This window comes from Lampetra planeri, chromosome 53 (assembly GCF_965212315.1).
Source record: "Lampetra planeri chromosome 53, kcLamPlan1.2.h2, whole genome shotgun sequence".
In the NCBI taxonomy this organism is placed as follows: Eukaryota; Metazoa; Chordata; class Hyperoartia; order Petromyzontiformes; family Petromyzontidae; genus Lampetra; species Lampetra planeri.
Genome location: NC_136159.1, coordinates 5,092,736 through 5,119,279, shown reverse-complemented (window position 1 = coordinate 5,119,279; position 26,544 = coordinate 5,092,736). Strand labels below are relative to the sequence as shown.

Below are 26,544 nucleotides of genomic sequence, written 5' to 3'. Positions count from 1 at the left end.
GGCTGGAGGAGGACCGTCGTTCATTGACGGGGCACTTTCGCTAGATTATACAACAACAACAAAGTTTTGCCGGCTGGCTGGCTGACTGGACGGACGGTCACGTGCATGTTGCTAGTGGGTGTGGGGAGGGGTATTCAGGTGGTTTACACAACTGTGTAGGTGATCGCGATTGTGCTGTATGTGTTGTTGGAGTTGTGCCGCGCGTTGTTTGATTTGACGTCCGACGTTTCGTTCCACGTGCTGGGAGCTTATTGAGGAATTGAATGGAGCGTCTGAATTTCTCACTCGACTACACAGCGTTGCTAGCTGCTACTGATGCTGCCGATGCTGCCGATGCTGGTGGCGGTGTTATCGGTTCTTAGGGGCCGTCCATAAATGACGTCACGCACCTAGGGGGGGGGGTCAGACATTTGTGACGATGTGTGACGATGGGGGGGGAGGGGTTTCAGAAACGTGACGTCACATCAAAATGCGCAACTTTAAATAAACATAAACAACACGTTCTACTTAATGAAATCGACTTTTTAATAAATGTTTTCTCCTACAACATCAGAGTGCAGCGCCACATTAAATACGCGCTACAATGAAAATAGTTTAAAGCGATTTGAAGCATTTAAAAAAAAAATTTGGGGGGGGGGCAGAGCTTTGTGACGTCATATTTGAGGGGGGGTCTGACTTTTTGTGACGCCGTGTGACGAAGAGAAGGGGGGTGGGTGTCAAAATTCGTCCAAAATCGCGTGACGTCATTTATGGACTGGCCCTTAGTACGTCAAGGCAGCGGAACCCAATGTGAGCTAGGAACCAGCAGTAGCAGCAGCAGTCTACCTACTAGCTGTAGGTAGACTGCTGCTGCTGCTTAATTCATCCAGAGCCATGCTGAGCCGTGTGACGCTTTTTCAGGAGGGTCCTGCCCCATTGCATTTGGCGAGGTACGGTGCGAAAGAAGTTAATCGCACATTCGACTCGCGTGCTTGGCTACGTACGGTGCAAAAGAAGTTCAACATACATACGTAGCTTTTTTTTTTTTTAAAGATGTCTTTTTAACCAATTAACGTTATTATTACACGCGGGAAGAAACCGGGGCACCCGGGGAAAATCCACGCGCCCGAGGTGGAAACGTCGCTGTATCCCCGTATAGATGGAAACAGACGGTGATGAGTCCATTTGCAGAACTGCATTCCCCTTGCGCGCCACGCAGAGTAAAAGGACTTCCTCGACGCCTACGCGGAAGATATTTTTCCGCAACGTCTATCTGTGCTCCATCAACCCTCACCGCTACTGCCCGAGGTTACCACGGCGGGGGGGGGGGGGCGCAAAACGTCGGACGTCACACCGAACAACACGCGGTGGCACAACCTGGAAAGGCAGCGGAGAGTGTTGCGCACGGATTCAACGCTTCGCGTGTGTCGCACGGATCTCCATCGCCGCCACCGCAATTGTCTACAGCCACGTGAAGAATTGTGATGCACGGGCACACAGCTGACGAATGCCACGCTCAGCAGAAACGTGGCCGTATCCTTGCCAACACCTGCATTCAAGGCAGTCATGTTGGCGATAATTGCCTCCTTGATTTCATTCGTGTCCCTAACTCAAGAGAATTAAGGGCACCTTCGACGTTCCCGGAGCAAGAAATTACTATTCTCTCTTTTTTTTCTCCTTCGTTGCATATTTTCTCTCTCTCTCTCACACATACTCTCACACTCTGCATCTCCCCTCCCCTCTCTCTCTCTCTTGTTCTGAATCTGGTTAATAGGGCGCTGGTCGGGCAGATTTCGCCAAACTGAATTCTTCCACCGTCCACAGACGTTTTGCAACGAGCGGCGCCTGTGCAATCGAAATTGCGTTTTACGGTGGCCGTGAGAGATACGCCGTGGTCAAAGGAGCGCGGTTTTCTTCAAATCGCATCTTGAGTTAATGAAAGATAGAAAAACACCCCCCCCCACACACACACACGGTGAATGTATTGTAAAGGGGCCTTCCCCCCCTGCTCTTTTAAACAGGATCCCAGCCACCCGTGTCTAAGCTGCCGATCACGTACAAATAAAATGGGCGCCCTGTGGATATGTTTTTAAAGTCGCCTGTTTGTAAAGTGGTCTTCCGTGCGTGTCTGTACGCATGCGTGACTGTCAGTGTGCCTGTGCGTCTGTGTGCGGGGGCGGTCAAGCTGAGGTTCAACGGTGAGCGCGCTGCGCTATGAACACCAGAGACCCGGGTTCGATTCTCGCTCACGGTCAACACCTGTAACGAATATCTGAACTGGTTCATGGCCTCCCCTAGGTCGACTCAGGTGATGTGTAAACATCGCCACGAGGGAGACAAAGGCGGCCGGGCATGGTGCTGGCCACCCAACCCCTTGCCTGCCGTGCCGGCCTTTATAGGTGCTTGCTAACAGCGCTTGCCCCAACAGTCTGTTAAAGGCTACATGGGGGATCTTTGTTTGTTGTAGTGTAGGGGGGAGCGGTAGTTCAGTGGTTAGCGCGCTGCACCATGAACCCCGGAGGGCAGAGTTCGATTCCCGCTTTTGAACCGGTCCTGGGCCTCCCCTAGGTCGACTCAGCTGTAGATAAGTACCTAATTCTGCGTGTAAATATCAGCACTGGGGCTGTCTAAGGCGAAACTGGGCACGGTGATGGCCGCTACACCACAATTCATGCTCACGGCCTGGTATGCAGGAGACCCGTGGGTTCGTTCCCGGACCGTGGCGATGTCTGTTATTGTACATTTGGAGTCTGCGTGCTCTCTTTCTCTCTCTCTCTCCGTGGTGCTCGCATGGATTTTTCTCCGGGTCTCTCTGGGGTTTTGCCCTCTACGTTTAAAATCAACGCGCGTTTAGACGATTTGGCTGCAATTTAGAAATTCCCCCGTGCGACGATATCAGTCACTTCGATGAGTTATCAGGTATGGCCAGGTCGCATTTGATAAAGAGCTAATAGCTCAGTGGGTTTTACTTGACGTTTTTGTTTTCATTGATATCATCTATTTGGCTAAAAAGGAGATCGTGTTCTTAATACTCAGTAACCCGCACATCGATACAGGAGTTCAGTGGAATAACAAATGTGCCAGGAGCTAAATGACAACACATTAAAACCATGCACACATTGTTACAAAATTTTCAATTGAAAAAAAAACATTCACTTTGCATTGATTGCAACTCTTATCGCCCAGAGGTACATTCCTTTGGGGTCGTAACAAGGGATTTAAACATATCAGAGTGAAAATATCAATTCTATGATGAAAGTATTGAATGTACAAAGTGGGGTTTGTGAGATTTTCAGAGGCGGTAGGGGGGAAGTTTCGAGTTATAGAACAGAGTGGGCAAGCCGAGAGGGAGGGAGGGTAGAGAAGACGATGCCTTGGGTAAACAACAAAAGGAAGAAAAAGGTTATCAATGGGAAGGGCTTCCAATGCACGCATCGTCAAGCCTACACATGGTATTAAACGATGCTGCCAGAGCCATAGCACAAACGAGTTTTCACCTCGCAAGGTTTCCTTCTTTTTAGTTGAATAAAAAAAACACAATTCGGATGTTCCCAGCCCTTTGTCAATTCGCCTCGATACGTGTGGAGGCCTCTAAAGCACGCCCTGCCAGGCATGGGTCGGTGGAGGTTTATGAAAGGCTTCTTGGGGGATTGCGGCTTGCAGAACTGATCGAGATGTTACTCACCATCGATGTTAGCTGTGGCCTGGAATCAACCTGAGGGCCGCAGTGCTCGAACCATGCCCACAGCACCTGGCAGGCAGGCCCTGGTGGTTACCCATCCAAGCACCAACCAGGAACACATCTTTCACTAACTGGACATCTGATTAAAAAACAGCATCGTAGCGCATCGGATCCCTCCAGTCTGGATAAAGATTCTGAATCAATATTTGATTGAATAAGGCATTTGCTGTGATTAGTATTTACCCAAGCAGCAATGAGCTGGGGTTGAAATATCCGACTGCAACATCGTAGTTGGTTGTCTATTGAAATGACGTCATGCAACAGTTGGATCGGCCAATTCACCTGAGATTTGAGTTGACTCAGAGAGGGTCACGCGATGCGCTGTCAGGGTGTGGCCCTGTTGTTGGCCTGCATCAGTGGGGCCGTACGGAATCTCAGGGGGGAGGGGGGGTCGCTGTCAATGTTAAACACGCTTTAAACAAATGTTAAAACCCCTAGAATGACGATTCGCATTTGTCCATCGTGAATTCCCCTGTACGCGAAAATGTACGTTGAATCTCGTTTGCACCATATGTAGCCAAACTGTGCTTATCGGAGGTGTTGGGGAAGGACAACAAACTAAACATAAAAAACAGTTTTTCAAGAAATACGTTTTCAATCTAGATGCTTTAAAAGTGCATACTTTCGGTGGTTTCCTAATATCGGAAGGAAGAGCGTTCCAGACGGCCGCCGAAGCGCATCTAAAAGAGCGCGATGCGTTGTGTGAGTCTATGGGTCTCTGTGTGATGAGTTTACGGGGTTCTGTGTGAGTCTATTGGTCTCTATGTTTGTTGAACTTCTTTCGCACCGTATTGGCCACGTTCTGTTTACGTGACAACCCTTACTAGTTGGCTGTGGCGGGTGGTGGCGGGTTTAACGACACATTTATAAATTTACGAGATCTAACCCAAAACAAACTGTATTATCGGTAAACACATCATATAAAAAATAGAGAATACAAAAAAAACTAAATTAGTTTGTATCTTACCAGGTAAAGCCCACTGAGCCATTTGCTTTTTTTTTCATCAGAAGCAATCTGGCCACACATGATAACTCAACGAAGTGGCTTACTACGTCTTAAACATTTCTATCGCAGCAAAATAATCACACATTTGCTTTTCTGCTGAAACACATTGTCAAGCCCACGGTGATGATGAATAGATGATTGATTACAAAGGCAATTACAAGACCGTGATAATTGTTGCAGAAACAAATCGATCCCAAAAGACGTCCTTGTCAAAGGAAGTCACGGACGTCCGCCCGCTTAAAAAAATAAAATAAAAATAATAAACGTTGTTTGTGAGCCTCGTTTGATTGTGCGCCGCTGTATTTTCAGTAATTGAAAAGTGGTATCGACTTTACAAACTCGGGAGAGTGCGCGCTGTTGTGAATGGCTCCGTGTCCATCTCCCATCGGGCTAAGGCTCCGGACCGCTGGCAAAACGCCGCATTAATATTGATTGCAAACGCAACACCACAGCGCGGATTTACACAGCGTTCAAATACCACCGCATCTACTCTTTTTTGTTTAAAATCTTTACCAGGTAACGCTCCTGGCAAATCACAAATGAGAGCTCGACGAAGTGTGGACTTCTCATCGCGTGGACAATTTATAGGAGCAGTCAAATACTCGAAACGCGCAATGTTGATTCTAAAAGTCGAGGGAATAATAAGAAAAATCCGCGCGACTACGGGGAGAGAGATATATGCAAACTCCAAATCTCAAGACGCTGTCGAGAAGCAGAAGGCATGTCTAGGTTTTATATGGAGAGGCAATCAGTCATATCTTGCAGTCATGCGTATGCCCAAACTGATACGTGTATTTCATTTCTGTAAATTCACCCAATTAAGTCAAAATCGAATTTAAAACAATGCGTTTTGTGTATATGTGTGTGGTTATTGACGTGGGGAACGCGAGCATAGCGGTTAGCGCATATCGCTCCGAACCCGGCCAACACCAGTGACGATTATCTCAACCGGTCCTGGGCCTCCCCTAGGTCGACTCAGCCTCAAGTGAGTACCTGGTGTGATGTGTAAACATCGCTAATAGGGAGACAAAGGCGGACGGGTGTGGTGCTAACGACCCACCCCCTCGTGTGCCGTTCTGGACTTCAAATGTACTCAATAGCAGCACTTGCCCCAATAATATATTAAGGCCATACGGGGGATCTTTGTCTTTGCAGTTATTGGTGAGCGGGTTGAATCCATCATCAACGCACTACACTTGGGAATCAAACGTAAACACGGGAGCCTGAAACCCAACATTGGAACCCAGGCTCAGTTATCTCCGACCCCTGGGCAACTCAGCTGTTGTGGTCCCAGACACCGACACACAATGATCTCCTCTCCACAATGACGGGACTCGACGCGATTCAATCTCATGATTCGCAATTGATTTTACGAGTGAGAACACGCGCGTGCAATGCCAATGTGTGTCGAAAGCGCCCTCCTCCACCCGAAGCAGCCAAGAAAAAACGAAGCCGTCAGGCAAAGCAAACGTGCACGTTTATAATTGCTTCAGCGCACCGGTAAGTGGGCGAGCAATCAAAAAATATTGAACACGTGACTGCAGGGATTCATCTTCTTGGTTTTTCGGTAAAGTCACGTAGAAGGGAAATAATAAAATAAAAATAAAATTCTCACGACGTTTCGGCCACAACGCAAGCAGCCGTCCTCAGGTGAAGACCAGGTCTGTCGGGAAGACAGCGTCTGGTCTTCACCTGAGGACGGCTGCTTGCGTTGTGGCCGAAACGTCGTGAGAAATATTTCATTATTTTATTATTTTATTTTATTATTTCCCTTCTACGTGACTTTACCGAAAGAACCAAGAAGAATATTGAACACGTTTGGAACGTAAACACATCAATTTCGAATCAACTCAAACAGAGTCTCTGTCTCCCATTCGTTGGTAGGTGGCACGCTCTGGCGGATTTCCAAATGCCACATTCTGCAATTGGCATTGAACCTGTGGCCTCGATGGCAACGTGCCCCATTAAATTTTGATTTAAAGCTTTCGTGACTGCAGGGATTCATATTCTTGGTTCTTTCGGTAAAGTCACGTAGAAGGGAAACAATAAAATAATAAAAATAGAAAACAATAAAATTCTCACGACGTTTCGACTGCAACACAAGCAATCATCAACACCTGATGATAATTGCGTGTGTTAATAATCATGATCATCAACACCTGATGATGATAGCTTGTGTTGCAGTCGAAACGTCGTGAGAATTTTATTGTTTTGTATTTTTATTATTTTATTGTTTCCCTTCTACGTGACTTTACGAAAGAACCAAGAATATGTGCCCAATTATAGTTGAGGTCACCAATTAAGTTTGCGAGGTCTCACCATAACGCCACGTTACGACCAACGAGTTCGATCTCTGACCGTGTCGCAGTGACGGTCTGAACACCACGTCATGTTGTCCTTCGTGATAATAATGACGTGACAACAATGGTGGAACGTTCACACATTCAATTCATGCCTCCCCCCCGTCACCACGAATGCGATTTTGGGGCCGTCCATACATGAGGGGGGGGGGGGGGGTAAAAGAGCAGTCCCGTGTTTGTGGGGGGGGGGGGGGGGTCTGCTACGTACAGGTGACAAGCGTGCAGCAAGGAGAGGTCAAAAAGTTCCGAGCCGATCTGGCCTCTTGTTGATTTCACATCGTCCCTGTGACTCAAAAATGCCATCAGTCGATTTGTTTTTTCACGAATACTAATTCCGTAAAACAAACAACGGTGTGGTGAAAGTCTCGAGCGTTGGGTAACGGTGGTCCTCGCATTGCGCTATGAACCCGGCCCATCTGAGCCCACCAGAGTTACGACTCCCGATTGCGGCTCGCATCGGCTCGCAAAGTGATTGTATCCCAACCGGGTCTGCGTGTCCCACGTTGACCAAAGCAACCTCCCGAATCGCACGAACAAACGTGTACAGTACAACCTTGGATTGCGAGCATAATTCGTTCCGGAAACGTGTTTGTAATCCAAAGCACTCGTATATCAAAGCACTCGTATATCAGTTGTGATCACGTGACGCGCGGCAGACACAGCGTATACACGTACTACTCGTATTGCAAGACCTCGCTCGTTTATTAAATTAATATTTATTTAAAAAAATTGCTCGTCTTGCAAAACACTCGCAGAGCAAGTTACTCGCAATCCAAGGTTTTACTGTATTTGGAGGTGATGGAGGGAGGCCTTCGCGACAAACGTGTCTTTCGTCGACTGTGCTCCCAATGAAATTCACACAACCACCTGTCCACCTTGAGCATCTCCGCCTACCTCATCTAGACAGCTGATAATGATTGTTATTTAGTTAATGTATTCGAGCCGGGGAGATCGGCAAACATACGAGGGTAAACATTCGCCTGCCTCCCACTTTATTAAGTGGATCGTGCGCGAGAGCCAGGGTTATATCCATGATTTCGAAGCCAACATCTACCTTTGATTGAGCTGTTTCTGTGCGCGTAGAGGTTCCGCTTGCATTCTAATTAAGTTACCCGCCCCACGATCAGCGAATGTACCGGTCCGCATGTAATTCTGTGCTTCCGCTGAACACTTAATCAGCGCCCGGGCAAATTCCGTGGCTCTCACTTAGCCTGGGTGTAATTTCTCCCATGCCCCCAAGGAGAGCATCATTTATTCTCAGAGGTGGCTGTGTGGATTGTAGAGTGGAAGGGGGGGGGGTCATAATTGACGTGTTAAAGTAGCCAAGCCAGCCCACTGAGATCCCGGGCTAAGTAAGAAACGAGACATAATTTAATAGTTAAACTACATTGTCTGACGTTTAAGTGACCTCAGTCCGATGACACAAATATTTGATCCAAATAGTTTTGAATTGTACAATGTGTTCAGGCATTTGTGATTGTACGAGTCATTTATGCGGACGGTGTGATGTGACACGTGGCGCACACCTGACCGTCGTCAGACACTCACCTCGCACTCCACCACTGCCCGAGTTTATATGACAACACAGACAGACGATTAGTGCTGGGTACAACTGCATTTGCCAATGTGATTTGTAACTGTCTTCTTTACCCGTGTATCGACAGTTCAACGTCAATGTGCGATTTTTCACAGGCAGCAAAAACTACGCGAACTCTCTCGCTCCTAAAGCCCCCTCTCGCGGCCAGCAGACATCGGCATTGAGCTCCTAGGGCGCCGCAGTGGCGAGATGTTAACTACCTCGCCTGGTATACAGGATGGTCGTGGGTTCGATCCCGACCCTGACGCCTGCTGCTGTATATTTGGAGTTTGTGTGTCTCTCTCATCACCACGGTGGCTAGGATATGTCAACTACCTCGCCTGGTATACAGGAGGTTGTGGGTTCGATTCCTAACACTGAACGCCTGCTGTATATTTGGAGTTTGTGTCTCACTCATCATCACGGTGGCTAGGAGATGTTAACTACCTCGGCTTATCTACAGGATGGTCGTGGGTTCGATCCCGACCCTGACGCCTGCTGTATATTTGGAGTTTGTGTGTCTCTCTCATCATCACAGTGGCTAGATGTCAACTACCTCGCCTGGTATACAGGAGGTTGTGGGTTCGATTCCTAACCCTGAACGCCTGCTGTATATTTGGAGTTTGTGTCTCACTCATCATCATCACGGTGGCTAAGAGATGTTAACTACCTCGGCTGATCTACAGGATGGTCGTGGGTTCGATCCCCAACCCTGACGCCTGCTGCTGTATATTTGGAGTTTGTGTGTCTCTCTCTCATCATCATCATCACGGTGGCTAGGAGATGTTAACTACCTCGCCTGGTATAAAGGAGATCGTGGGTTCGATCCCGACCCTGACGCCTGCTGCTGTATATTTGGAGTTTGCATCTCTCCCCGTGGTCGCGTGGATTTTTGTCTCCGGATTCTCCGTTTTCCCCCCTCCACGTTTAGAAACGTGCGTTTAGCGCATTTGGTTGCTTTGAATTTCCACGCGACGATAAGCCAATTCAATGGGCTATAATTTGTGGCCAGGTCGCTTCTCGAAAAACAAAGAGCCTTACCTGGTAATTTAAAAACAAAAATCTTTAGTTTTTAGTTTCAATCGCAGGGCCGCCATCTATTCGCGAGTGTTGGAGCCCCAAAGGTGGTGTTCCGTATCGTGCGGTGCTACCGACCTCTGCTGTCTGCCTTGCGAATAGCCCAGCCAGTGAAGGGAGGCTTTGGGGAGCGAAGTGCGCAAGTTTGTTTCTGTTGCAGCAGCAGTGCTGCGGATTTTGTGGCCATGCTTCATTACAACAGGGCCGACGCTTAGAGGAGGGTGGTGGTGGGGGTGGGGGTCCCGTGGCGTGTGAAGGCAATTGCAGGGATGCGCCTTCTTCGGTTTATTACGAACCACCAGCGGCAACAAACAAAACAATCTAATTTGCGACTCAGATTTCAACCGACTTAAAATGTTTTACATCATTACACGGAGAGAGCGGGCACACGCGCGCACGTCACACATGCACGTCACACATACGTCACACACACACGTCACAATACGTTTTGTTATTGTAAAAAAAAATCAGTCTCCCTGCTGACTTTCATGACAACATTTGACTGCACGTAAAACAATGACAATTGCATTGGTTATTTTGAAAAATACGGGCAAACCCTTAAGAGTTCGAGACGAAAGAACGTGGCAATTTTAAACGTTGCATTCACCGCCTGAAACAGATTCAACAATCGATGGAGTACAGCACTGTACAGAAGATGAAGATTGTCTCAGAAAATCCATCGCTATCTTTCCCCGAATGCTATTTATTATTTAGGCTGGGATATTCAGTTGCCCGAGCACTTCTGTTGGAGAGATGGCGGCAGCTTCGAGGCCTTCATCCGGCAGTGGATTGACCATGACTTCTGATGATTAAAACCAAAGTTATTTTAAAACACGGGTGCCATTTGCTCGGCATTTAACTCAGCTCGCGTGGAGGTGCTGGATGGATTTGTGCTTTGCAGGACCGAGAGAGATGGAGACAACAAGGAGAAGCCTTCATCCAGCAGTGGATTGATCATGGCTGACGACAATGTTGATGATGATGATGATGAAGTGCCCCACCTTGGCAAAGCTAATGGGACAATTCATAGGTAGAATGTACAGCGACAATAAAGAGAAGAACATTGGCAATATTGTGCCCACAACGTGAATTAAATTACTGCATAATAATGACGCCCTTAATCCAGGAAAGCCTCAGAGTCTAAAACACTCTATACCAATTATCGGTTTGATTAAGTGGCGAATCTGATCACACGAACATATTTCGCGTAAGAAAAGTCTCACCTCTGTTCCCACGCATGTTCCCGGAATGGGAGGTGATGGGACGGGCGTGGCTTAGTGACCGTATCGGCATCACTGGCCATGTCACGCTGACCGTGGCTTGACTGGGGTTTCCAGCCTTCGGCAGGCAGGAAGTCTGGGTGGCCGTCATGTACAAAATATCCCGGGTAATCCACCGCAAATAAAGCAGTCGGTTTTAATCATTCGTCGATGAATGAGCTTAATCGATTCATCTTCCCGGCTCGAAACTGACTGCGCACGTTCCATGTTTTAACGCTTATTCAACACCTCGGGGACAATTTTCATGCCAACTTCCTCAAGTGCAGTTTAGCAACCCATCGATCCGTTGCGATTACAGCGACAATCACTCGATATAACCCCATACATCATGTACGTCATTTTAGGAATACAATTCGTGTATATTGTTTCATCTTTAAAACGATTCCTCCTTGAGTCCATAGTCGTGAGGGCTTGAGTACACCTTGGTTTTGGTGTTACGTTTTCTGAAAATAACACAGCAAAACACAATCAATTCCATTACTTGCAAATCCTCCAACCGCAGACACGCAAAGACAAAGATCCTCTGTGTAGCACGGTTGGCTACGCACCGTGTGCAAGAACTTCAACATATATACATATATAGGCTGTAGAAGCAAGTGCAGTGAGGTCGGCAAGGCATACGAGAGGGTGGGTGGCAAACGCCACTTCCAGCCCCTTTTGTATCCCCAGTAGCGATGTGTACGCACCGCACCGGGTGCTCACTTAAGGCGGAGTTGGTAGCCATGGTCGGCAATTGAAATAGGTCACACGCTCGCACGCATCACGATACGTGCGCCCAACTCCAATATTAAAAGAACGATACCATCAGCGCCAGCAATATCACTCCTCTCTCTTTCTCCCTCGCTCTCAACTCCTTCGCTCGTACGAGTGCACTTTTTGTTCTTTAGCTGGCGCTGGTGTCAGTTTTGTTCCAGACAGACGCCGAGGGATGTCAGAAGGGCAATGTGTCATTCTGTTCGGCTAAAACCCGGCCGTGGCGAGGCTAGGTGCTAGGGTGCCACGGTGGCTAGGATATGTTGACTACCTCGCCTGGTATACAGGAGGTCATGGGTTCGATCCCGACCATGACGCCTGCCGTATATTTGGAGTTTTCGTATCTCTCTCTCATCATCATCACGGTGGCTAGGAGATGTTAACTACCTCGCCTGGTATACAGGAGGTCGTGGGTTCGATCCCGACCATGACGCCTGCCGTATATTTGGAGTTTTCGTATCTCTCTCATCATCATCATCATCACGGTGGCTAGGAGATGTTAACTACCTCGCCTGGTATACAGGAGGTCGTGGGTTCGATCCCGATCCCGATCCTGTTGTATATTTGGAGTTCGCGTGTCCTCCTTATGGGTGCGTGGATTGTTCTTCGGGTCCTCTGGCCCCCCCCCCCCCCAACATTTAGAATCAACATCACACGTTTAGAGTATTGGACTGCATTTCCATTTCCACACGATGATAAGCCACTTCGTGTAGCTATCAGTTGTGATAGCCAGGTCGCGTCTGAAAAAGAGCGAAACAGCTAAGTGGGCCTTGTCTCGTAAAATAAAAAAATATAAAAAATTTCATAATCAACGTTTTTGGGTTTAGATCACGTTATTTATAAATGTGTCGTAACCCTCCACCACCCGACACGGCCAATCAGTAAAAAAGTGTCGCGTTGATCAAAGACAAATAGTTCACTGCTTTAGCCCACCGGTGTGTTGAAGTGTGAAACCACAACATTTACAATTTTTGAGTACGACGTTTCGCTGGTAATTGCATCCAGCATCATTAAAAAATTATTTCCATCTGTAGGAGACGTTGAGGGGGGGGGGGGACCTCACCTTTTTATGGCAAACACGACCAAGATGACGGTGACGGTGACGCCAAACAGAGCTCCGAACACGGCCGCAGCTACCGCACCTGGGCCGGAAGGACAAGCGGTGGTGACGAGGCGGTTCGCGGTTCCAACCCAGCGGACGCCCTGGTTAATGCGGCGCGATGAACTGCGCGCCGTCTGCTTCGTGGTGGATGTTAAAGATAATGTGAGAGCTCGTGATACGGTGATAGGGTTATGGTTAGTGATACGATCGAAGGTTCGGGTTAAAAGTAAGGCTAGGGGTTGAACGGTGGCGAGAAAAAAGTCAGCGTGGGCTTGGGTTTGACGAAGTGACGCCACGGTGGCTAGGGGATGTTAACTCCCTCGCCGAGTATACAGGAGGTCGTGGGTTCGATCACGACCCTGACACCTGCTGCTGTATATTTGGAGTTTTCGTGTTCTCCCTGTGGTCTCGTGGATTATTTTTTCTCCGCGTCCTCCGGTGTTTCCCCCGGCATTTAGAATAGACGTGCGTTTACATGATTTAGCTGCTCGAAATTTCCACGTGATAAGCCACTTCGCTGAGCTGTCATTTGTGCTCAGGTCGGTTCTGAAAAAGAAGCTGATAGTTCAGTGGGCCTTACCTGGCAAGATACGAATAGTTTAGTTCTATCTATATATTTAAAAAAAGTGATTTTTTTACCTTTCCTATACTTTGCACTTCTATCGTGTTTTTTTTTTCAAATTGTTTGTTGCTGTAACGTTCTGACGAGCCCCTACTGGACATCTGTGAAAAAGAGCTTCATAGCTCTTCGGATTCTTCCAGTATAAATAAACACATTCCTGCGGAGGGAGCTGGTAGGAACGTTGGGTTGCTCGGTCAATGGCCAGGGTCAACGGCGGCGTGGTGTATTCCACAAATATGCCCGACTGTGAGGGCGGGCAAAAGCCGGCGTGAGTAGGTTAAACATTGAGTTTTATAAGAGCACCACGGGGTGACCAGCCCCTCCCCACCCAGCCCCACCCCTCCCACCCAGCCCTACCCACCCTCCCCACCCAGCCCCTCCCCACCCTCCCCTCCCCACCCAGCACCACCCTCCCCACCCAGCCCCTCACCACCCTCCCCACCCAGCCCCTCCCTCCCCACCCAGCCCCTCCCTGCACGACGGACGGACACAATAATCCCCTGTGGGCTGGTGTAACCAGGAGGTTCTTACCAGTAATATTCTGATTCTGAACGAGTGATGGTTGTTTGGTCGTGTTCCAACTCACGAGTCTCAGTGGCGCTGGCCCAGTGCCAGGATTCCTGAGTCACCGAGCCACCTCCATAGGCTCTGATGGTGCTTTGCAAAATTGAGGAGCTGACGAAACCGATGCGGCAAATGCGTGCTGAAAATTGGGACGGCTTTCGGGTCGGTGTTGTTCCCTTACCTTCTCTGAAATGGTCATCACGATCTCCAACAGCTCTGTCTGTGAACAACAAACGCCACACGCGGTTGAAGAGCAGTGATAATTTTTTTTTTCATTAATGAAAGCCACGGAGAGTCTTAAAACTCTATATCAGGATTGTCCCGTTATTTGGCGTTCGTTCGGGTTCAGGCTGGGCGCAATACATTGGAGCATGGTACAGTACAACGGCAGATTTTACTGCATTGACCTCCAATGACAACAAAGCCCCAGGGTGGCCCGTCGGCCCTTTTCCATTGGCACATCCAAGCCGAGCCAGTGCAGGGCCCTTCTGGCACGGGTGATTTTCCACTGCCGATATGCCATGCCGAGCCAAAACATAACCACCCCACGCTGGCCTCACGAGATATGTGAACGTGGCCCGGGACCAAGCAGAGCTATGGGCCCGGCGATGGATGCGTTTGTTGCGCGTGACATCGGTCGCCTACTGACACACCGCATCATCTACAGACGTTTGGAAACGTTCACATTTTGTGGGTGACGTCAGCGGCTCGGTACGGCTCAGCTCGGCTTCGGCAGTGGAGGAAAATAAAACGAACCATGGCACCTGCCAGTGGCGCGCCACGCCGGGTTGGCTCGGCACTGGCCCTGGCGCGCGGCTCTGTTGTGCCCGCAGGAAAAAGAGAGCCGAGTCTCCGCATCGCAGCCATCGCCGCTGCCGTAGGAGCGAGCGAAGAGGCGGGCCGGCGCGCGTGCACAACCTTGGATCTCAGGGTCGACGAGGTGCTGGCAGACGTTGGCGCACGTCTTCTGCTCGACGAATCGATTGCCGTTGCCCCGGCAGCCACCGTAGGTGAAGTTCTCGCAGCGCCGCCGCTCCACGTTGAAGAACCACAGGCGGAAGTGGGCCCTGCAGGAACCCGTGTCCTTGGGCAGCAAGCACACCTCGGCTATGCACACACAGAGAGACGACGCACTGTTAGCGAGCGCCTACGAAGCCATCCCGTTCCGATGACGTACCCGCACGTCAGCAGTTTTTCCTCCCATTGCATTCCGATGACGTCATCGAAACGGAATCAGAAGAAAAACTAAAATAACTTGATCGGTACCGAGGCTCCCACAATGCCATGCGGGTGGCAGTGCGGCAGTTTGCTGCTAGCTATCATAGAGTGCGGTCGTGTCGCTACGGTTCTCTGCGGTGAGTATAATGTCTTTAAAACATCGGTGCTACGCCTCTCTAAATAAAATTTGCGTGAACCGCTTGTGCGTTCCGAGATTCAGCGGTAAACGGGACACCCACCTTGCAACTTGCAGACGTCTCAGGTAAATCATAGTTGTCTAGTGACATCACTGTGAAATCATTAACCATACGTTGCAATGCAATGCCAATGCAGTGATACCACTGGAGTGCAATTGAGGCACACTAGAACTTCATTGTGAAGTCTATTTTTGTCAGCAACACAGATTTCAAACTTGCGGACGAGTTAAACTCAGAAGAAGAGAAAAATGCAATTATACCGGGCTCCAGACATGAAACTTCACAACCTGAAACTTTCTCAAAGTTTTCGTCATCGACTACCGTTGTCGTACGAACAAAAATAGAAGTTAGTAAAGCCGTGGAGTTATTTTTTTTCATCCCACGCCTTCTCCTTCAGGTCCATATCTCCGTGACCGAGGTCTCCGCTTCCCACCCCCGCCACCGCCAACCTTCCGATCAAAGAAAAAAAAAATACTGCCAATACTCATATCTCCAGTCGAAATTTCTGATGCCAAAAAAAGTTTCAACTCTGCAGTTCATCTCGAGCTGACTGCCGGCAACGCCGGTCCTCTCCTACTGCAATATGTGAGGGGGCATTGTATCCCTGGTGATACACTGCACCGAGTGCCACTGCTTGTCAGAGCTTTTATGAAATCTCAGAAATCCGTCCACACTCTTCCAATTCTGGGCTCATTATATTGGCTGTCAGTTCTGTTTCAAGTGCGTATATTTTAACGCCCTGTTTGTTTTCTACTCATAAGACACTAAATGGCCCTGCACCCTCTTTACCAGACTCAACTCCTGTCCCTTTACGTCACAAATCTCCTCTTTACAAATGTTCGACACGAAGAAAAGACTAATTTGGTACAAAATGTGCACGAGGAGTGATAGAACACTTCACATTATACGCCTAACCGTGATGGTTCTTAGCAATCAAAACCAGTTATGCGGTGGTGAGCTCTCTGTCCGCTGATCCCCAGTAACCTGAGTTAGATAGTGTTGTTATAACAATTCTATATTTATTTAAAGTTGCGCATTTTGATGTGACGTCACATTTCTCCAACCCCCCCCCCCCACTTCGTCACACATCGTCACAAATGTCTGACCCCCCCCCCCCCCCCCCGCTAGGTGCGTGACGTCATTTATGGACGGCCCCGTAGGCCAAAATACCATCTAGAAGGGCTCTTTAGAGCTCCCTCCAGCTGAGCAGTGGCGCGAGTGAGAAATTGCAGGGCTGCACCTTTAGCGTGTGCACCTTAACGTGCCTCCAGAATTGACCCATGAAGCAACGGCGCAGTAGGAACTATGGGCACTCGGAGTCAGTCCTTCTCGTCTACCCAGCGGCGGTACAAGACTAAGGAGCAATATTTGTTCGTGAGACGAGCAAGCCCGCACGTGCGTTGGACGTGGCCGTCCATCCATCCATTCCTCTAGCCGCGCAGCCAGCAAAACTTAAAACATATATCGTACAATAACATCACGTGTGGCGAGAATAGAGATGGAGACAACAGCGTACAAGCAACAACATAAATAGGGAGATAATACGCCTCCTTCACACACGTCTCCTACGCTTTAAAAAAGTTGTTGAACACATCCCATGAGCCGCACGGCCTTCTGGGAGTGTATACCCTCAGCAGGATTGGCTCAACACACGCAAGACTCTTCCACCCGGCAGGGCAGGCCACACGCGACACGGACACCAGGATCGGGTGCCGGATCAGGCGTTCGGGCAGGCCAACCACCACCCACGGGCAGTGCCCAATTAAGCTAGTGCGGGGCCTGCAGCATTTGTTATAAAGGGGCGCTAAATAAATAAAAAAACACTTAAATATAAAAAAAATTACTTGCATAGTAATTTTTTTTTTCATTTGACATACAGCCAGGTAATACGATCAATCGCGAACCTTAAACACCCACTCTTTCGTAAAAGTTGAAGGCAGTATAGTACTATAGTAATAGAGCAAGTGCAGAATCACTGAACCGGAATTGATAGCTTGAAAGCATTGAGCGCGGCGGCCCCTTGAAAGTGCGGGGCCCGTAGCAACATACTTAGCGACTTTTTGCTCCTCCAATAATACGATCGGGCACTGACCCCCGGGGTCCTCACCTCCCGTCGGGTAGAGAACGGAGCCCTTGCGCGAGCAGCTGCGCATGCACGCGCGGTCCGACGTGAAGAGAGACGCGTTGTCCCGCGGCGGAGCGGAGGCGGTGGTCAACGTCGTCAACGTCGCCTTCGCCGCGACCCACACGAGCGTGCACGAGTCTCTTGAGCCGTCGTAGGCGAAACGCAGGGAGCTCCTCGCGCCGTCCGTCCCACGGGGGTGCTGCTCGCGGGGCAGCCTGCACTCGGCGACTCCTGTGTACGTATAAATGTGTCCGTAACCCTCCACCACCCGACACCAGCCAGCGAGGCTTGTAAACGTTGTGGATTTACTCGCCCAACACAACTGCGGTGCCACGCGCGCGCGCGACCGACCAACGGCGATTGTTGGTTTGCAATTCTATTAATAAATAAAGGTGTTTCGGTTAGAGCGTGTAAGTATAAATGTGTCCGTAACCCTCCACCACCCGACGCAGCCAGCGATGCTTGTAAAGTGTTGTGGATTTACTCGCCAGCACACCGGTGAGCTGAAGTCGTAACTAATTGGCGCGTTGTTTAGGTGACAAACCTTCCTGGCTGTGTCGGGTGGTGGAGGGTTACGACACATTTGTACTTACGCGATCTAACCCAAAAACCTTTATTATGAATACTTTTGGTCGCGAAAGCCTGCTACGTGTTAAACTGCAATTCTATTGTTTCCAGATGAAAATATATCACGTGATCTAATTTTATATTTATAGAACGCTCACGCTCAAGGTGCTTTACATAGAACGAATGGTGACAGAATGATTTAGATGGTAAGGGGCGTGCAAGTGTCGAGCAATGAGTGACCGCTATGGAGGGTACTTAGGGGTCACGAAAGGGTAGGGGAGGGACGGGATGGAGTGGAGGGGTGGCGAGATTTTTTCATCCTCGCAACGGCTTTTCGCTGAAAGCCATTGAGCGCTTTCAGGTGCGCTTCTGCGGCCGTCTGGAACGCTCTTCCTTCAGATATTACGAGGCCCATTGGAGCCGTGCACTTTTAAATCATCTAGATCAGGGGTCGGCAACCTGCGGCTCCGGAGCCGCATGCGGCTCTTTTGAACCTTGACCGCGGCTCCGGGGCGGATGCTAGCGAGGGGAGGAGGCGCACTGTGACACCTGCTCTGGCGTTGCCGCTGCTGACAGGTCGCCGCTCAGCTCCACACTGCCCGCCCGGTGACAGGCAATAACGTTGCCGTTGCTTTGTCACATGTTTGGAAGAAGTAAAAACCTTCCTGGGCAGCAAAGAGCTCACCTTTGCTGAGCTGGAACAGCCAGAGTGGCTGGAAAAATTACATTTTATGGTAGACATGACAGCACATCTAAACACGCTAAATACAACCCTTCAGGGGAAAGGAGGCACAGCCCTGCACATGCTGGAGGAGGTTTTGGCATTCGAGCGCAAGTTGACAGTGTTTGTCAAAGATTTACAGAGAGGTACACTGTCTCACTTTCCCTCTTTGAGAGAGTTCAAACAAAGTCATGATACGATAAATTTGGAATATTTCAAGTCTGCAATCACCACAATGCAAAGTTCGTTTGGGAAACGATTCTGTGAGTTCAGAGAGGAAAAAACGACATTATCCTTCCCTGTCACTCCCCTGGCGATCGATCCATCCCTATTGAATATGACTGCATTTGCAGGTGTAAGTCAACCTGATCTTGAGATGGAACTGGCCGATATAGCCGACAAAGATATATGGGTGTCCAAGTTCAAATGCTTGACCGCTACTCTTGAGGATGTTGCCCGTCAGAAGGCCATTCTGGCTCAGAATCATAAATGGAGTGATATTGAAAACCTTCCCAAACAGGACAAACTTGTATTCGAAACATGGAATGCCATCCCCAACACTTATATAAACATGAAAAAGTATGCATTTGGAGTCCTGTCGATCTTCGGCTCCACATATGTATGTGAGCAGGTCTTCTCCAACATGAACTATATTAAAAACAAACGTCGATCACGCCTCACAGATGACAGCTTGCAAGCCTGTGTGAAAATGAAGGTGACGTCTTACAGCCCTGATGTGCAGACACTGTGCACTGAGGTTCAGGAGCAAAAATCCCATTAACCAGGTAATTTAGCTATTAATTTGCAAAAATATATTTTACATTGTTAAGTGAAAAAGTCCTTTTTTTATTCAGATTGACAGCTGACTGCACGATCCTGTATATAGCAATAAGGTAAGAAACAATATATGCAGTGTTATATTTGTTTTAATAGTTGCAATGGTTTTGCGGCTCCCAGTTTATTTTTTCCTTCGGAAACGGGTCCAAGTGGCGCTTTATGTCTTAAAGGTTGCAGACCCCTGATCTAGATTGTAAACTAATTTATTTAGAAATGCTTTGGTGTGTGTTAGTTTGTTGTCCTTCCCCCGCACCTCAGATTAGCACGGTTGGCCAAGTACGGTGCGAAAGAAGTTCAACATACACACATTTTCGTTCCTGCCTCTGTAAAAAAAAAAACAGTGAAACCGGTTCTTGGAACAAAATCACGACCGTGAATCGTGATAATTCTTGGAATCGCCAAAGCTGTGGGGGGGGGGGGGCGAATCGGCCCACTCTGAAGTGTGAATGTCTTTGCTGTTAAAGCGGAAGTCAAAGCCACGTGAGAATTGTTCGCCGTTTGTTAGTATTGTGCAATGTTCCTTCGGACCTTGTACTGGACTTGGGGACTGTTTATCGTTTTTTTCGTCGCCTTTTGTTTGTGTTGCTGCTGGCGCTGTGCTCACGTTCCCACGGATCTCCCGTGCAACATATAGCTGGGAAGCGAGCTAAAACCAGATCATCCCTGTAACTGTAATAAATCAAATAAGACATCTCGGATAGGACATCTACTCGACATTTGCGAAACTACTGGACATCTGTGAAAAATAGTGAACATCTGTGAAGATGAGCTGCATAGCTCATCGGATTCCTCCAGTTAGAAATAATTCTGATTCTGAATAAGATTTTAAACTCAACATTCAAAAGTGTCATGACAGTGTTGAGCCAAGAGGTGGCAGTGTTGTACGGCAGATGTGTACGCAATTGGCACAAAGTCAAATCTTCACAAAGCTTTCGTGACTGCAGGAATTCATATTCTTTGGGTCTTTCGGTAAAGCCACGTAGATAGAAAAACAATAAAAATATTACGATGTTTCGATCGCAACACAAGTAATCGTCTTCAGGTGAAAAAAATATGACGATTGCTTGTGTTGCGATCGAAACGTCGTGATATTTTTTTGATTCTTTTTCTATCTACGTGGCTTTACTGAAAGACCCAAAGAATATGAATAATTATACAAAGAAAAAAAATTCGGGTCAATTAATTGGGGGCCGGAGGGGGTCACGAGACCACCCTGTCAAGTGGGTACTGCAGAGGGCAGTGCCATTGGCAAGTGTTTTAACATCACATCGGCCGAAATGTCTTCAAAGCACACAAATATGTTATGAACAAGGGCCATTGCCCGAAACGTCGCCTATTATGTGTTCCTATTAAGGCCAAAGTTCTTGACCAATGTGTTGAGCTGATCCGAATCAGATTGATAATAGGTTTTTCCCTTTTTTTCTGGCCACAAAACAGGTGTTAAGATGTGAAAACACCAAACACCTGTTTTGTTGCCAGAAAAAAGGGGAAAACCCTATTATCATATTTTGGTACTGGCAAAGGAGATCCCATAATGCAGAATCAGAATGTTCATGCGGGAGGAATCCGATGAGCTATGAAGCTCGTTTTCACAGTTGTCCAAGTAGGGGCACGGGGTGAGAAAGTTACAAAAAAAACAAGCAGTAAAAAAAATAGAACGATGGTTAATTGTGCGTGTGCACCGCTGCCAGCACAACAGCAGTGTCGCCAAATAATGCGTTTAATAATCCAAGAGATCACGAAAGCGTGCAAAAAACACGCGCGCAGCAACTGTTCAAGGACAAGCCACAGACAACAACGCGCCAGCACATCATGAATATGATTATCAGGCGAGTGCAAAGTTTAAACGTGTGAAAATGTTACGCTTTAAGTTCCTCGTATGTGCACCTCCCTTGCGTCGCCGTGATTGTGAACCCCCCCCCCCCCCCCCCCGTGGCAGCACGCACATTCCTTGCGCACGAGCGTGGCGCAAACTCAGAAATCAATTAAAACAAGGGCAGCCACGCGGAACGGCTTCGTTGGACCACTTCTCCCACTGGAATCTTTGATGAGTTGCATTTAGTGTAGTTTGGCTGCTGGGGAACATTTTTCTTGCCATTTACACTCCCAATTGTAAGACGTCGTCTGCTTCGAGTTGAGCAACTCTCATCGACCCAACAGTCGCACTTCGATACGCTGGATTTGAAGGTATTTCTTGGATTGGTTTTCTTTAAACGTCGTATTATCAGTCGAGTGATACAGGAACTCCTCTGCTTACGAACATTCGAATTACGAACTTCCAGAGATACGAACAAACCTGTCCATTTCTAGTTCCCCATTCGGATCCAAGCGTCGTAAGTTCAACCGCCGTGCAATAGATCGCTGTGGTGGGATCTGAATCTGTAGAACATGAAGAACCAGTGCCATCTACATCTGCAGATTATACATACACATTTTAAAGCCATTCCCCGTGTTTAGCGTACACGCCGTACAAAGTTTGGAATCGACAGGAGTAAAGTTGGACTTATGAACAAATCTACTTGCTAACAGACCTCTGGAACCGAACTAATTCGTGAGCAGAGGAGTCCCTGTAGAGGCAACAACGCTGTATCAACGAGAGAAGAAAATGGGACGCAAAAACAAAACAAATCCAGACAGAAGAAAAAAAAGACCCCGACTGGAATTGACTTTTTGATTCAAATCAATTCCAAGACGATTCATCAAATCGCTGGAAGAGTGAAAATCATTGCCTCTATCATCCAGCCACTAAACCTCTCACTGTTGGGATCTGTGGGGAGGATCCGTTAGGCATGAGATTGGCGATGTCGGAGACATCCCTCGGGAAGGGTAAAACGGTCTTCCTTCAGATGTTACGAAGCCATTGGAGCTATGCACTTTTAAATAATCTAGATTGAAAACTCATTTCTTTTGAGAACTGCTTTTTGGCGTTTCGTTGTCCTTCCCCCGCACCTCCGATTAGCACGGTTTGGCTACGTACGGTGGTGTGAAAGTTCAACATAGATAGTACACTATACATTACACACACACTACACTATTACACACTACACCACTGTACTACATTTAGAGCTAATTTCCTTAGAAATGCTTTTTGTGTTTAGTTTGTTGTCCTTCACCCTCGTACGGTGGTGCGAAATAAGTTAAACGTACAGTACATTCAAGCGGAGGCTTTATTTTCCAAATATTTTCGAGTTATCCAAATTACGACAAATAATCGAACCGATAATACTCGGTAGGGTGAGCGACTATTTAAAATAATCACATAAGTCCAGCTCTACGGCAGATTGGCAGAATTTTTTTTCTACTGATGGGGACGGGGGGAGGGAGTGGATTTTTGTTACATCGAAATATTTTTTTTATTTTCTAAAAGAAAACAGACTAACGAATTGACGTTCTTACATGCCACTATTTGATATAAACGTTACACACCCCCCCTCCTCCAAGACAATGTAAGGAATGAAGATTGGGGATACAGATATATATTGTAATGTAATGCCCGAACGGGATATATAATCAGCATTCCTCTGCGAGAGAAACTACAAATAAAGACCACAAACGCAAGGGCACTTCAATGGCAGCGAACATCAGAGGGCAGCAACATTCATGTGGTCAGGAGTCAAAATAAAGGAGGTAATGTGTAATAATGAAACCACAGTTACAGATTGCCGTCAGACTGGACATATGCATTTCCTTGCGAGCGGTGCGGCTCTGGATTGAACACAGATGGCAGACGGCTGGAGGCACCACGGGGCCAAGGGAAGGCGCCCGGAGGGGGAGAGTTTAAGGAGCCGCGGAGGCTCTAAATGAGCGTGTCGACAGTGGGATGATGATGATGACTTGGTCGCACAGAACCGTGTCCACCACTTTCACAGCTTATTACCATGCCCCCCCCCCCCTCATAATCCTACTTCGGTAAGAATTTAGCGGTCGTAAAGCGCTTTGTGGGTGGAAATTCGTTGCGGAGTTTTTTTTTGTACACGAACGCTTCTGCGGAGAATACTTCAACAGTAAACTCGCGTCATTTTTTTTTCTTTATGGGTAATTCTAAAATAAAAAGTCGATGTTCTTGGGCTTCTATAAATAGTCAAGTTAAATCGATCGGCGGCGGATCGTGTGCGAGTGCGGAAAAGTGTGGGTACTCCTACTCTACGATGTCTGGCGAGTGTGGAAGAGTAGGCCAACTACCCTCTAGAGCTCCCTCTAGTGTGGAGGCCCTTCTGCCAGCGGTGGCATGGACAAGCAATTTCAGGGCTACACCTTGACAATAACACCAGCGTAACGCTAAGCCGGCCGATATATAAATGTTTTAAACTGGAAAACTAAAAGCAGAAATTACTGAAACGCAGCGTGCGCGCGTGCGTCAAAACAAAGCCAGTCGATCTACTTATCCCCCCCTCCTTCCAAAAAACCCACGATCATCACGCACATGTGGCGAGAGAAATACCGACACGACTCAGTCGAGGCTGGAGAGAGATAGAGGAGACCCTCTCAGGCTTACACGTTGCGCGTCGGAGCAGACTTGCAACGTGTCACATGAAGCCCCGTGCCATCACATATATAACAATATGACAATAGCCGACAACGCAGATTGAGAGTCGGCGGACCATGAAATATACATCGGCCCTCGATTTGAAATTTCAAAGGTGACCCTGGGCGCCGGTCCATTTAGGCAACAACGAATGACAGTCGCCTGCAGACGACTGACACAAACGGTAACGCAAGAGCTTTGACTTGCATACAACGTAAGAAACGCACAAGCTAGATACGTGCGCCAGTACTCACTCGCATCTTGTCCCCCGATAGGTGTCACGCAGCAGCACAGTGCCCAGAGAAACACACGCCAACACCACGCCACGTTGTGTGGCATCATCCCCTCCCCCCCCAAAAAAAATAAAAACGGTCTTAAGAATTGCTCGCAAAGAGTGATTATTGTGCGAAGATAAAATTACAACGGTTAAACGCGAGGCGTTATAAGAAGGGCGCAGAACAGGAGAGTTGGTAAAGTCATCGCCAAAAACCCTCCTCCGCCCACCCCAAGCACTTTACGATAATAAAGGAATAATTACCTCCCCACCCCATATGAAATCGCAGGTTAAATTTTAGCTACTCGTTTGCACATGTTATGCGCACGCGCATTTATGGCACAAGTTGACAGTAGCCATTATTTTATTGCGGCCCAAGTACCGCAGCTATTGGCAAAAGTCCACTGGGTCAGGGCAAAGGTATTTGTATTTTATTAGCGCAGTTGGTAAGACATCTAATTTAGTGGCATGTACTTACAACTACCAACTTTGTTCTCACTTGAGTTTTTTTTAACCACTCAATTAAGAAGTTCCTTTTTTTCCCCCCTTTCTGGGCCAGCTGTATTCAACGCCTTTAAAATAGCCGGCTTCGAGAATATGAAGAAATTCTCACGGGTGGATATTTTTTTAACAACCGCATTAGGCGAGTTTCCGCAGGCCCCGCGTGAACCAATTGGTTCGCGCTACGCGACTCAAAAAGTAACAAAGAAAAAAAAAGTCTCAACGGAGCTGAGACAAACACTTTAAAACCAAGCAAGCAAGCGAGAAGACGAAGAATCAAGAGACAAGGAGGCAGTAAAAACCGCCTGTTCAAACGGAACCTGCCATGGAAACACGTTGGATCGCCGCTACTTTGGAGACGGCACAATAAAACACGAAGTTTTTATCGCAGGGGGCAGAGTCTCCCCCACCCCCCCCACAGAGGCGAAGAAAAGGCACAACCAATTTGAATGTTTGCGTACCTTGCTAGGACACCGTGTTCACAATGACAGCATTGCTTAAGCGGCATCAAGGCCCTTTATTGATGCTGGACAAATAAGGATGTAACTTACACACGCGCAAGCACGCACGCGCACACATGTGGCAGATGTCAGCTGTGGGATGACCTTGCTGGAAATTACGAATTAAATGATGCTTCATAATTCAATTATGTTGGACCTATTTAGTGATTAGCAGATCTCAAATTCGCAATCTGAATGATGAAATCGTTATATGAAAGCGTTCACATAGCTGTACAGTATTTATATTTTAAAACCACGTAATATGTAAGTTAACTTTAGCAAAATGTCGATTTCCGCTTGCTGAAAATACGATGTCCACCGACATGAAGGTTGCAGGGTGGGTCCCGTTCACCTACAAATCTCGGAACACACAAGCGACTCAACATTATAATTTTTTAGAGGCAAAGCGCCGCTGTTTGTAAAGACATTGTACTCACCACAGATAACTGTTGCAACACGACCGCACTTTTCACAACTGGTGCTAAACTACGCCACTCGCCCTCCCGCATTGCCTTGTAGGAGCGCCTCGATACCGGTAGTTTTAATATTTTTTTTTCTCTTCGTTTTCATGACGTACACGTACGCATACGTATGTCATCGGAACGGGAAAGGGTTCAAAGGAGTGACCCTCCATTTGCTCGCTCATGCCACTGCTGGCAGAAGCGCTAGATGAATCTCCAGAGGGCTACCCCCCCCCCCCCCCCGCTGTCGAAGAGTATTTTTGGCCTACTCTACCACGCTGGCCAGACGTCGCAGATTATCACGGTTGGCGATGTACGGTACGAAAGAAGTTCAAAGAGATGGGGAGTATCCACGCTTTACCCCACCACACGCGCCCCGTGGATCGACTAACTGTGGTTGCACCCATTAACACTGCCGGGTGGACGGAGGCAGTGGAGGGATTTAAGAAGCTTGCCCCGTCATTTCAACTGCCAAGCCGGGAGATGGAATCGAACCAGTGGACCTTTGGGTTTCAAGTCCAGAGCGTGAACCATTGCAACCGCAGTAGCGTCTTATT

General features: G+C 48.0%; 1 protein-coding gene across 2 annotated transcripts; it reads right to left on the bottom strand.

Moving 5' to 3' along the window:
- Window positions 1-10,001: 10,001 nt before the first annotated feature.
- LOC144734904 (uncharacterized) lies at window positions 10,002-24,685 on the bottom strand. Of its 2 annotated transcripts, XM_078617345.1 has the most exons (6): window positions 24,506-24,685; window positions 17,584-17,832; window positions 14,980-15,168; window positions 14,243-14,281; window positions 12,837-12,915; window positions 10,002-11,463 (listed from the first exon to the last, which is right to left on the bottom strand). In XM_078617345.1, the coding sequence occupies exons 1-6, from the start codon at window positions 24,591-24,593 to the stop codon at window positions 11,394-11,396; spliced, it is 714 nt and encodes a 237-aa protein (XP_078473471.1). In that variant the 5' UTR covers window positions 24,594-24,685; the 3' UTR covers window positions 10,002-11,393. The 2 variants fall into 2 exon arrangements, with proteins under 2 accessions (XP_078473471.1, XP_078473470.1); XM_078617344.1 differs by lacking the exons at window positions 10,002-11,463; window positions 12,837-12,915; window positions 14,243-14,281 and having other exon boundaries at window positions 14,678-15,168.
- Between the last annotated feature and the right edge of the window lie 1,859 nt (window positions 24,686-26,544).